Raw genomic sequence first — 13,101 nt, 5'->3', positions numbered from 1 at the left:
AGGGTCATCGAGGCCGCGGCCCCCACCCCAGCCAGACCCGGGACCGCGGGGGAGCCGGGCCCGGCCGCTAAACCGGGCTGGCTGGCGCCAAGACTCCGGGAGGCGCGGGTCGGTCCGGGAAGCGGGAATGGGAAGCAACTCTGTGTCTCCCCGCGCCCCACCACCACACACACATACACACGCTACACGCCAAGACGGGGACAGGCGCCCAGTGGCACCTCCACTGCTGGTCACACGCATAGGCCACACACATCACCTGAGCTTAGCCCGGGCACACTCATTTCCTTAGTACTCTTCTCATGACAGCCCCCAGCTACGTCGCACGACGCAGGTCCCCACTCGACCACTAAGCCATCCACGCGGGTGCACGCGAATCCACGCCCGGTCACACAGACCAAAGACACCAACCAGCGAGGCCCAACCCGGGGCAGGTCCCATCAGTGGCCCTTAACCACGCGAAATGTTACGGGGCCAAGGACAGACGGGCAGCCCAGCGAGGCTCAGGACCAAGGAACCACACCTCCCAGGCCTTCCCAGCCCGATTTCCTGGTTGCAGGAAGCGTGGAGCGTACTGAGGGCGCGCAACCACCCACCAGAGGCGGGGAGGCCCGCGCCCGTCCGACGCCCGAGCCCAGGACTGCCTGGGAGAGGGAGGGGCGGCTGAGCGCGCGTCCCCCGCCCGTCTGCGGGGCCCGACCGATGCGAAGTGACAGGGGCCGGAGCTTTGTTGTGGAGCCTCGGCCGCCTGGCGCCAGCCGCCCCCGCCCGTGCCCTCCCCTCTCCAGCCCCGGGCGGCTTGCGAGGCGCCCCCCGGGGCCTCTTAAAGAGACACGAACTCTCAGCCCCGGGGACCACCCCCCCAAGAGGCGCCTGTTCCCGGGAAGGGGAAGTGGGGTAGACCCAGGTGGGGGAGGGGCCGAGCAGGAGCTGGGAACCTCTAGGCGCCGCTCCGAGGCCTCTTGGGCCTCCCCTGCGTGGGTTTTCGAGGAGGCAAGGATATCCCTCGCTGGAGAGTATGGCTGGGGGGAGGGGGGGGTGTAGATTCAGAATCTTGAGGGCAGCTGTAGCAGGACCTCGGGGTGGTTGCGGGACAGCAAGGCCGGGCAGACGACTGGGGCCTGACTGGAAAGAGCCTGTGACCGCGGGAGGGCAGGTCCGTGACCCAGTGGCTGTGGCCAGCTGGGATCGTGATCCCCAAATGCAGCCGCTGCACCGTCGCTGGGTTTCTTCGGCAAACAACCCAGGCCAGCGTGTTTCTCGAACTCTCCGGGCCTTGGAACTCTGGACCAGCTACGGATCTTTCCCGGGAAAATGTCCGAATTGCATACAATTAGGTGTACACACATTCTTACGAGTAGGAAAGTATGCGTACACGCACGAGTTTGCAAATGTATTCACGTATTCCCAGGCCCGCACCCGGATTCCCGGCTACGGAACGCTGCCCTTTTATCTGGTCACCTCACTGACTGTGCAAACCTGCCCACACATGTCCCTCCCTGAGGGGCCATATCCCGCCTAAATGGAGCCGGCAGGACTTTGCCTATGCAAAGCTGCAACGGATCCTGCCACATCTTCGCAGACTGCGCAAAGCGGAGTCAAAGATTCGTTCCGGACAGAGAGGAGGCACTACAAGAAGAGCAGGGTTTTGAAGGAAAACCCTGTGGGGGCGGCGGTCATTTGCGAGCTGGGTAAAGGAGCTTTGAGGGCTCCGGGACTGGCCTGGAAAAGTAGAAAAAAGGTCGCGGAGGCCAAACCACTCCGGCCGGTCCTGAACCCGCACTCCTTCGACTTAGCAGGCTTTACATGCCAGGTCCACGTGTGCAGCGACAAGGTGCCCTGCGACTTGGTGTGCGTAGTGGACGGCCAGTGTTGCCTGGATCACTGTTGGATGTGGGCTGTACACACCTACCAAGCGGGCACAGGGCCCGCGCCGGCTGAACTCACCCTCACTTGTATTGGTTGTGCGGGCAGGAGTGTCACCTATGTGCAGTACGTGGTCCTTCTTATCCTTCGGAACGCGACCACCAGGAATCAGTCTGAGTGTCAGCGCCCCAGCCCGATTCACGGCAGGTGTGTGACGGCTTCACTCTCTGGGCACACTCCTTAAGTTGCCACTCGCGCCGCGCACAGTGGGCACCACCATACAGAGCGCACAACACACACACACACACACACACACACACACACACCCATGTGGCAGAGGGGGGGAATACTGGGGCTAGTGAAGAACGAAGACTGCCGATAGTCGGGGTGGGGATGGATTCAACCACAGGTGAGTGCAAACATTCCGACCCCCGTACTCGTTTCTCTGCACTACTGAACTTGGGAGACTAGCGCTTCGGAGAGCCGGAAACAAACTCTAGGAATGTGGCCGAGAGCGGAGAAAGGATGCCGCTGTTTAGGATGAGGGAGACTTGTGTCTCCGGTACCGGATACGACGAAAATTCGTTACGCGGGTCAAGAATCTGGAGACCGGGATCAGCCGTCCAGCTCGGCGAACGATGCGCTCACCTTCCTAGCCCCGAGGACCCGGCTCTCCCGGCCGTCGGATGTCTCAGGGCTGGATGCAGGAGGCAGGATACTGGGCTGAGTTCAGGGCTTGCCCAGAATTCCAAGTTCCTCCTGAGTCTTCCTGTGAGGGGGAGGCGCGGACTGGGGGGTCCCCGCGTTTCCCGAGTACAAGGCCGCATCCCACTCCCTCCCATGCCGGCCCCACCGAAGGGCTCTACCACCGCTCCACTCACCGGCTCCCGCCACCTGGGTTCCTCTCCAGGACCTCGGCCGCCCTCGCCTCCCGACTCGCCCGCCCACCGGCCTCTCTTTCCAGTTCCCTCCGGAGTGCAGGGGCCCCGGGCGGCGCCTCCGCCGAGAGCGGGGTCGGAGGCCAAGCTGGGGCGCGGGCCAGAGCGGCTGAGCCGCCGGGCGAGGGAGAAGGAGGGCGCCCCCTCTCCTCACGGGGCCATGTCAATGCTTTGCACTTGGAGCCGGCGTGCGGCTGGGGGGTCCTTCCCCAGGGCCTTGGGACCCGGGCGCCCCCCGCCTCAGGCCCTTTCGGCGGGTCGGGTCGGCCCGCCGCTCTTTCCGTCCGGGCGCAGGCAGCCGCGGGCGCGGGCGGTGGGGTGGGGGCCGGGGCAGGGGGAGGGGTCTCGGGGCCCGCTTGCCCGTCATTGGTTAATATTTTATTCTGTTGACATGTTTTCTTACTGCTGAGGCTTCCGACACCTTCTCCCCGGCCCCCCCTCCCGGCCGGAGCTTGGCTAGAGCTGTCAAAACCCCGCCCCCGGAGACCCACAATTGGTCCAAAAAGCGTAAAATCAGCAATCAAGGGGGGCCTGGCTCGTTAGCGCAGGGGATCCGAGCAGGGCAGGACATGTGAGATAGTCACAGTTTTCCAGAGATCACGACAAGATCTAACCAGTCGCGCGTGGTCCCCGGCGCCGGAGCGGGCCAGCCCAGCCCAGCGCAGAGCCCCCGCCACCCCCGCGCCCAGAGCCCCGCGCCCCTCGCCGTGCCTCGGACGGAGAGCCGGGAGGAGCCGCCGCTGCGCTTGCCACCCGGGTCGCCCTTCCTCCGCGCGCGCCGCCGCCCGGGCCGGGGGTCCGAGCCGCGCGCCCCCGGCCCCGGCCCCTGGGCGCCTGGGCCGGATGTCCCGATGAGAGAGCCGGCGCTGGCGGCCAGCGCCATGGCTTACCACCCGTTCCACGCGCCACGGCCGGCCGACTTCCCCATGTCCGCCTTCCTGGCGGCGGCGCAGCCCTCCTTCTTCCCGGCGCTCGCACTGCCGCCCGGCGCGCTGGCCAAGCCGCTGCCCGACCCGGGCCTGGCGGGGGCGGCGGCCGCGGCGGCGGCGGCGGCGGCGGCGGCCGAGGCGGGGCTGCACGTCTCGGCACTCGGCCCGCACCCGCCCGCCGCGCATCTGCGCTCGCTTAAGAGCCTGGAGCCCGAGGACGAGGTGGAGGACGACCCCAAGGTGACGCTGGAGGCCAAGGAGCTGTGGGACCAGTTCCACAAGCTGGGCACCGAGATGGTCATCACCAAGTCTGGGAGGTAGGGCGGCCGGCTGGCCGGCGGGCACGCAGGCGGGCGGGCGGGCTGGGGGACCCGACAGCACAGACCAGCGCCGAGCCTGCCGCTCGAGGCTCCGGGCTCTGGCCCCGGCGCCACGCTTAGCTCCCACAGGCAACCAAGTTGACTTTTCTCATTTGGCACCGAGAGAAATTTTAAAAACTAAAACATGAAAATCTCCCGAATAAAGTAAAACGAAAACATGCTGTTAAAGAACAGTCCTAACCATTCTGAGTCCCAAAGCTGAGGAGGTCCTGCGGCTCGGCCCCAGGCGGGTCTCAGACATCTCCGCAGCAACTCAGCCTCGCCGCCTCGCTCTCCTGCCTCCCTGCCTGACTCGGAGCTCCAGGGAGATGTAGCATCTCCCGGACTGTCCTCTGACCCTGAAGCCCATAATGAAACCTGTACCATGCTAGGCCCTGGCTGGCCAGCCGATTCCAGCCGGCCGTCCCTTTCCGGTAGTAAGCCCCAAGCGGCCCTGTGGAAGCCTGACCCAGGCTGGGAGCCTTGTCCTGGCCCAAGGAGCAAAAAGCTCCCTACTCACACACCACTCCAGGCCTTAACGCCTGAAGAAAATCACAGCCCCCAGCCCCTCCACCCTTTGACTCAGCCGCCAGGAATCCAGGCCTCAGGTTCACCCTCTTCCCCCGAAACTTAAGGTTCTTGTTGGGCTGCAACCCAGTTATCCAAGCAAACATCTTCTGGTTTTATTTTTGGGAGTTTCAGTCCCAGTGGGCATATCTCCTGAATGAATTTTGGGAAGATTCAAAAGAAGCAGGTGTATTTCTAGGGGGCCTGGATTTCTTTCTTGGACATCCGCTTTCATCTCAGATGAGGGAGAAAGAGAGTCACCAGATCTGAGGATAAAGCCGATGGGAAACCATATAATAAGAGAGAGTTTGACAAGCGGAAATGGGATCCCCCAGGAATAATAACCACAGGTGGGGTCTCTCAGGCAGTAATATGGGGGCAGAGCCCAGACAACCGGGAAACACAGATAGGGAAGCTCCTGGCAGTGGTGTGTGCTTGGGGAGTGAGGTCCTCCGACATAAAACCGGGTCCCATGGAGTCTTGCCCTTTCCCTTCCTCGCAGGCGGATGTTTCCTCCCTTCAAGGTGCGAGTCAGCGGCCTGGACAAAAAGGCGAAATATATCCTGCTGATGGACATTGTGGCCGCTGATGATTGCCGGTATAAATTCCATAACTCGCGCTGGATGGTGGCAGGCAAGGCCGACCCAGAGATGCCCAAACGCATGTACATCCACCCGGACAGCCCGGCCACGGGAGAGCAGTGGATGGCCAAGCCTGTGGCTTTCCACAAGCTGAAACTAACCAACAACATCTCCGACAAGCATGGCTTCGTGAGTGCTGGGCGGGCGCGGGGATGGGGGTCGGAAACTGAGCGTCCTGTGCTGCAGGGGGTGGGGGCGGGAGAGCAGGCGGCGGGATTCCCCAGAGAGGAGCGCTGGCCGAACTCTCAAAGTGCCCCTGCTTGGGTCACCGCCCTGTGGCCTATGCTGGCTGAGTCTGGGCCCAGAGGGCTCCACTTTGCAAGCCTGGGTTGTGGGGTGGAAAGCCCCAGGCTGCTCACAATCTTGGCTGGGGTCAAGCCTTCCAAAGCTCTTCCTAGAGCCCAGCCGGAGGCAGGTGCGACTCAGTTGTGCGGCCTCTGGTGTTTAAGTGCTGAGCTTGGAAGTCCTACCCCCAACCTCAGCTTGTCCTCACTCTTCCCCATGACCTGTGTCCCCATTTCCCTTCCCAGCCCCTCCCCAGACTAGGAGATTTAAAAGTTAAACCAGCCCCTTTAACAACCTAAGTCTCCATTCCCTCCTCCCATAGGCAAACACCCTACCAGGAGGAGGGAGTTTGGGGGGTTCTCTCCATTTCTGCCTGAGGCAGGGCCCCAGTGAATGGGAAGGGGGGGTTGATGGGGCAAAAGGGATTGTCCATTCAGAAGTAGGGCGCTCGTTGAGCCCCCAAAGATCCAAAGCTTTTCTCTGTAGAGTTACTAGGGGCTTAGCAATGAGCCCAGGAAGAGAGGTTAAGAGTGGAGTTTTATGGGGGTTTTCTTTTGTTTTATTTCTATTTTCAACTGGGGTAATTTTTTCAAGTAGAGAGAGAAAGAGAGAGAAACTGTGATAAAGAAAGCTGAGAGAAAAATAAAAAGAAATATAGGCAAGAAAAAAGGCAGAGAAGACAGGAGAAAATAGCGAAGGAGGGGGTGTAGAAGGCAGACGAAGAGAGAGAGCATTGGAAAGAGGTCGGGTCCCCAGAGAGTAGAAATGCTCCGGCCAAAAGCTGGGAGCTATCGGCTGACCCGCACCCTCCCCACAGACCATTCTGAACTCCATGCACAAGTACCAACCGCGCTTCCACATTGTGAGAGCCAACGACATCCTGAAGCTGCCCTACAGCACCTTCCGCACCTACGTGTTCCCTGAGACCGACTTCATCGCGGTCACTGCCTACCAGAACGATAAGGTGCGCTGGGGGGGGGGGGGCGATGGGCCCAGCCCCTGCACCGATGCCCCCTTACACCTGCAGACTCCACCCCTTCACTCATATCTGCCTGTAGACCCCAGCACCCATCTCTCGCTCTCACAGCTCACTCCAGAGCAGCAAGTCTCATCTGTAACCGAAGCACCCACTGAAATCCTCCAGGCTCCCCCCCACCAAGTCCGCGACACGACACGTATACACAGGCTCCCCCTGGGGCGCTAACAGCTGGGCACTCCAAGGGGTGGGGATATTTACTTAGCAATTAGCCGAGACTCCCGGCCGGTGCTGACATTTTTACATTTTATTCGTTTATTTCTTGGCATTGGAATGGGAATTTAAATGAAGAGAGGGAGCCCGAGGCACCCTGCCCTGGCTCTCCTGACTCTCTGGAAACCAGCAATAGGAACCTGGGGCCCAGTTTTCACTCTCTCGGGGGAGCCAGAGGGCGGGACAGGTGACACAGCTTCCCAAAGTATCCCCACTCTGGGTCGGTCCAGGCTGTGAACCCCTTGGGAGGTGCTTAGAGAATTTTTCTGCTTGCTGCCTTTCTATCCCCCTTTTCTAGAGGTGCAGAGCTCACTCGCTCTGGGCCTGTGCCCATATACCACTCTCGGGACAGTGTCCAAGCGTCCTGCCGGTCGTTCTTTTTGTCTTTGTGAAATGGCATGTATGCGGGTATGTGGGCAACATTTCGAGGGAATCAGATACGTGTGGAGGAGTGTGAATTCGTTCTGTTCTGTGGGCACTTGGTTATTTTGTCTGTGTGTACTTGCGTGTGCGCGGGCCCGTGAGTGTGATTTGTGTCTGTGGTGTGGACTCGCGTGTGTTTTGCTGTCTCCGTGCGCTCCTGCTCCGATGCCCGGTTTGTTAAACTTGAGTGACCGAGTGGATCTGTGTGCATGCTTGGGCAGATTTCGACTCTTTGCACACACCTTTGGGCTTGTGTGTGCAAGATAAGCGAATATGCTTCGAATAAGGTGGAAGAGGAGAGACCCTGTGGCTTCCCGCGAGGACCGCCCGCCGGCCTCAACTCGTCTTCCAGCTCGGAGAGTCGTATCCTAGGCGGGCGGGTACCAAGTGGACTTTCGCGGGGTTCTTCTCTGGGGCGGCAGCCTCCGACCTCGGGGTGCCTCAGCCCAGGCTGGAGGCGACTCGTCCTGACCTGGCGCCGCCCCCTCGGTCCCTGCAGATCACTCAACTGAAGATCGACAACAACCCGTTTGCCAAGGGCTTCCGGGACACCGGGAATGGCCGGCGGGAGAAAAGGTGAGGGGTGCGCTGGACGGCTGCGCGGTGTGAGACTGAGCCAGCAGAACGCTGGGGGGTGTGAGCTCGTCTCTGACCGGCTCCCTCCGCTCATCCCCAGGAAGCAGCTGACGCTGCCGTCTCTGCGGCTGTACGAGGAGCACTGCAAACCGGAACGCGACGGCGCCGAGTCCGACGCCTCTTCTTGCGACCCTGCCCCCGCGCGGGAACCGCCACCCTCCCCGGGGTCAGTGCCTAGTCCCCTGCGCCTGCATCGGACCAGAGGTGAGAGTTGGGTAGTCGGACCCGGGGTAGAGGAAGGGGAGGTTCTCCTTCCGACCCCAGGCTGGCTCTTTGCTCAGCTTCCGGGTAACCACAAAACCTGCGGGAAGCGTCAGCAATGTGTCTGGGATGGGGCAAACGACCGAGGCCTTTCCATTGAGGGCGGTCCGGGTATCCAGAAGATCTGGCTGCCCAGCTAGGTCCTTGGCATTGTGTGACTCTATCAGTGAGTTTCCTTTACATGGCTCAATTTCTCCCGCTGTAAATACGGAGCCTTAGGTTAGGTGACCTGCAGCTGCCCCTTTGCCCGACGAGGATCTGGAAGTTCCTCGAACGTGGCTTCCTCGGGAGCAGGCCTCTCCCAGTCTCTCCGACCCGGTCCAGACACGGGTGGAGGAGGGGAGGCCTCGCGTCTGTCTCTTCCGGGACCCCTGTGACCTCCCGCGTCCTTTCTCCCTGCAGCCGAGGAGAAGTCGTGCGCCGCGGACAGCGACCCAGAGCCGGAAAGGCTGAGCGAGGAGCGCGCAGGGCCGGCTCTCGGCCGCAGCCCGGCCCTGGACAGCGCCAGCCCCCCTCGCTTGACCGAACCTGAGCGCTCTCGGGAGCGGCGCAGCCCCGAGAGGGGCAAGGAGCCGGCGGAGAGCGGCGGGGACGGTCCGTTTGGCCTGCGGAGCCTAGAGAAGGAGCGCACGGAAGCAAGGCGAAAGGACGAGGGGCGCAAGGAGGCAGGCGAGGGCAAGGAGCCCGGCCTGGCGCCGCTGGTGGTGCAGACGGACAGTGCGTCCCCTCTGGGCGCCGGACACCTGCCGGGCCTGGCTTTCTCCGGCCATCTGCACGGGCAGCAGTTCTTCGGGCCGCTGGGGGCCGGCCAGCCGCTCTTCTTGCACCCGGGACAGTTCGCCATGGGCCCTGGAGCCTTCTCTGCCATGGGCATGGGTCACCTGCTGGCATCGGTGGCGGGCAGCAGCAGCAGTGGGGGGGCTGGCGGCCCAGGGACCGCCACCGGGCTGGACGCAGGCGGGCTGGGTCCCGCGGCCAGCGCCGCAAGCACCGCTGCGCCTTTCCCGTTCCACCTCTCCCAGCACATGCTGGCATCTCAGGTAAGACCTGTGATCTGAAGGGAGAAAGAGCAAGGTGGGCATAGGGCCTGGGGGTGCCATAGGTGCTCTGAGTTTCTAGCGGACAACCACTCTGTCCTGGGGAGACCTGACACTCCACCACACCTAGGTTCAGGGAGACTAAGAGTGTAGGTCTAGGGTCTCACCAGGGTGCTATTTTGACTGTGTGTGACTGTGGACAAGTGCCTGACCCTCTTTGGGCCTGTTTCCTTCCCTATAACTCCAGCACAGAGTGGCACCCAGTAGACTCTTCCTCTGACAGACTGAGTCTGCCTCTGGCTTTGTGAAGTCCACTTTCCTGGCCTCAGGACACTTCTCTTGGAAACAAAAACCCTTGGCTCACTGTCAGTCCCTGAAAGGCTAAGATGCCTGGAAAAAGGGAGTAGGAAGATTTGCAATATTTTCTGGACAATTGACTGCCAAAATGACCCACCTCTCAGATGCCTCTGGCCCCTTTCAGGCCCTCCAGAAGTCCTCCTGTTCCTTCCCCCACCTTAGGTCTCCCAACCACACATCTCAGGAAAGAAGGGCTCAGTTCCCCAAGCCCAGGCTGAAATTCTGAGCTCCCAGGGGAGACTTTATGAAACTGGCTAGGAGCAAAATAAGGAGACCCAATGGGGAGAGCGGCCTCTTTGGTTGCTTGGGTGGAATATTCCCTGTGGAAAGATTTGGAATCTCTACATTCATTTTCTTCCCTCTGAGGTTTCTGGCAAATTGAACCTTTGAGATCTTATCTTAAGGGAAGGAAAATAGGAGTTCAGGTCTGAGAAGGCTCCTTTGGTTCAGAAGCAAATATTTTTAAAATGGGGGAAGGGATCCTGAAATGGGTTTTAAATAGAGCTCAGTGTCAGGGATATGTGGAGTGAGCATTTGAAACACTAACATCACATATCTGTGGTTCTGAGATGGCAAGGAAGCTTCTGGAAAATGTAGCTCAGGTCCTGGAGGTTTAATCTGCATCCTTGATTCCATATGTATGTGAATGCCTCCTCCCCAGCATGGGCATCATAAAGGTTGTCGGGAAGTCAGGGCTTCTAGATACAGACAGCCTGGTCAACAGGTGCAAGGCCAGGCTGAGAGTACCCAGCACTCAGGAGGTATCACTTGGTATACTGCTACTGGTTAAGTTCCTATAACTGAGTAGCCCGCCCTTGGCCATCAGGTAGAGCCAAATTGGGGGAGATTTGAAGCCTCCCTCCTTCCTCTCCCCCTGAGATACCAGGACTGAATGCCCAGTAGGACTTGACCTTCTCAGGAAGGATATTTTCTCATTCCCGACTGGGCTACTTCTTTCCTTCTCCCTGCCTGAGCCAGGCCTGAGACTCCCTGGAAGCCCAGCACAGCCAGCTCCCTGCCCTCCTCCCCATACCCTCTTACTCTGGAGAGTGAGCCATTATCTCAAAGGTCAGATAATCCAAAAGTCGGGCCTCATAGACTCAGCAGATGTTTGTCAGGGTTTCCTGGCTACTGTGCTCTCCACGGGCAGACTTTGCATTCCTTCCTCAGCTGCCACTGAGGTGCTGCCAGGAGCTCTTTGTAGAATATCCAGGCCAGTTTATAAACGGATTGGCATCTATGCCCTTCTGACCCAGGCAGGAGATCCCTGAGCAGGCAGGCAGGTAGAAGGAAAATGTACGGAGTTCCTCACCTCTCCTGCCCAGGCTTTCTCAGTCCTTTGGGGCACCTGCAGATAGAAGGGTTGGGGAGGACACTCTTTTAAATGAGCAGAACCTCCCAAGACAGCCAAAGCTGCCTACTTGCCACCTGGCTCTATGCCTGCCCAGTTTCCTCCCTCTAGGCTTTTGCTCATGCTACTTCAGCCACCTGGCATGTCTTCCCCTCACTCGTACTGTAATACCTGGCACAGAGCTTGATGGCACCAGACCTTTGCATCATAACCTGAAGTGAGCTCCTGTCTAACTGGGTTTGGCCATAGGCATACTGGCTCTCCTCTACCTGTGCTGCTTGGGGTTACAGTTATGTGAGCTCTGGTCTTATATTCCTAAAACAGTAGGGCAAGGATTCCTGGTGGTAGCACCACCCCCAGCACCCAGCCCACCCTTAGAACACCTCAGGCAGGATGCCTAACCCTTGTCTTGTTCTTTTCTTTCAGGGAATCCCAATGCCCACTTTCGGAGGCCTCTTCCCCTACCCCTACACCTACATGGCGGCCGCTGCGGCAGCGGCCTCTGCTTTGCCAGCCACCAGTGCTGCGGCTGCAGCTGCTGCCGCTGCGGGCTCCCTATCCCGGAGCCACTTTCTGGGCAATGCCCGGCCCCGCCTGCGGTTCAGCCCCTACCAGATCCCGGTCACTATCCCGCCTAGCGCTAGTCTTCTCACCACGGGGCTGGCGGCGGAGGGCTCCAAGGCTGCGGGCAGCAACAGCCGGGAGCCCAGCCCGCTACCGGAGCTGGCTCTCCGCAAGGTTGGGGCCCCATCCCGCGGTGCCCTGTCACCCAGCGGCTCAGCCAAAGAGGCGGCCAGTGAACTGCAGAGCATCCAGAGACTGGTGAGTGGGCTGGAGAGCCAGCGAGCCCTCTCCCCCGGCAGGGAGTCGCCCAAGTGAGGGGACTGCCCAGCTGCTCCGCTGCCACGCAGACCTCCCCGGCTGCCTGCCCCTGCTGCTTGGGACGTGTACAGCACAGAATGGGTATTTATTTAAATAAAGGAGCAAAAGCGGGCTGCTGCAGCCGGAATAGAGCCCTGGCCAGCCAGCCGGAGCCTGGGACAATTCCCTAGGCCCCAAGAAGAACCCGGCTGCCGGGAACACAGTCGCTTAGGAGCCACTGGTCACTGTCCAGATCTGCTCCGATGTCAAAGTGGCATTGGCCAGGTGTCCCTCCAGGTCCTCCAGCGCTGTGGGGAGGCCTCATTGCCCCGCCCAGTGGTCTCATCGGGAGACAGAAGGTGCAGGAGTCAGGGATGGGAACTTCGGAGGGAACCCCAGAGCCCCTAGCCTTGGGCCTGGACCGCTTCAGAATCTGCAGTAAGGGTTGCGGGCACAGTGAAGACTGAAATCAGTGTAGACTTGAGCTGGGAGGGACCTGTTCTTTTAGTCCTCCCACTTCTTCCCCCGAAAGACAGGCGCTCCTCCCACCCCTCGGTCAGGGGAGGGAGTGGCACTTCTGCCTTGAGTCCCCAGGGGGAGGAAAAAAAAAGATATTTATAAAATAAATGGTAATTTGTGTAAATAAGCTTTAAGGTTCCCAGAATATACAAATTGGTATTAATTTATTCAAAGGTGTACATTGCTGTGTACATAATATTTAGAGATTAATTCATAGCATTTAAAATTTCTTTTCATTTTACATAAGCATCTATATTGTACAGGGCTGGGGGGTCCTCGGCTGCGGGAGAAGCCCCATCCCTGGAGGGGCTCCCACCCCGCCAGCCCCTCGGCCCCTCCGCCCGGGCTTTGCTCGCCCGGCCCGCGGGCTCCACCTCAGGTTTTCACTTTTCGCTACCGAGCGAGACGAAAAGACAAAAACTCGAGAAAACAATAAAACGCTGCAATGCGAAGTGAACGGCGCTGTGCGCTCTGTGGGCCGCGTGGGGTAGGGGCGCAGCAAGCGCGTTAGGAGGGCCTGGAGGCGGGGATAAAACGTCGGGCGCCCCCAGCTCGGCGGCAGCTGCACCCCGGGGGCGGCAGCAGGCTGGCTGGGGCAGCGGGCGGAGCTGCGAGGCCGAGCGGCGCCGGCGCGGGCCACCGGCTGGGCCGGGAGGCGCCGAGCCCCTTCGAGTCCCCCGCGCTCCCGGCGCGGGCCGCCTCCCAAGTCAGGGGCCGGGCTCCCTCTGCTGGCCACTTGCCTCCGGCCGCCGCCCCAGCCACTCTGCACCGGGACTCCTGACTCCCTTTCTGGGGCTCCAGAGTAGAAACGAATCCCGTTTTAGC

General features: G+C 60.5%; 1 protein-coding gene across 1 annotated transcript; it reads left to right on the top strand.

The window, feature by feature from the left end:
• The first annotated feature begins 3,278 nt into the window (after positions 1 to 3,278).
• Positions 3,279 to 12,728, top strand: TBX2 (T-box transcription factor 2). The gene is made up of 7 exons (XM_058704270.1): positions 3,279 to 4,047; positions 5,159 to 5,426; positions 6,400 to 6,546; positions 7,754 to 7,830; positions 7,931 to 8,094; positions 8,554 to 9,191; positions 11,323 to 12,728. Exons 1-7 carry the CDS (start codon positions 3,653 to 3,655, stop codon positions 11,773 to 11,775), a joined length of 2,142 nt encoding a protein of 713 aa, XP_058560253.1. The 5' UTR covers positions 3,279 to 3,652; the 3' UTR covers positions 11,776 to 12,728.
• The last annotated feature ends 373 nt before the right edge of the window (positions 12,729 to 13,101 follow it).

Source organism: Neofelis nebulosa, chromosome 16 (assembly GCF_028018385.1).
Source record: "Neofelis nebulosa isolate mNeoNeb1 chromosome 16, mNeoNeb1.pri, whole genome shotgun sequence".
NCBI lineage: Eukaryota > Metazoa > Chordata > Mammalia > Carnivora > Felidae > Neofelis > Neofelis nebulosa.
Note: the sequence above shows the minus strand (reverse complement) of the source record. Positions and strands in the feature narration are given on the sequence as shown.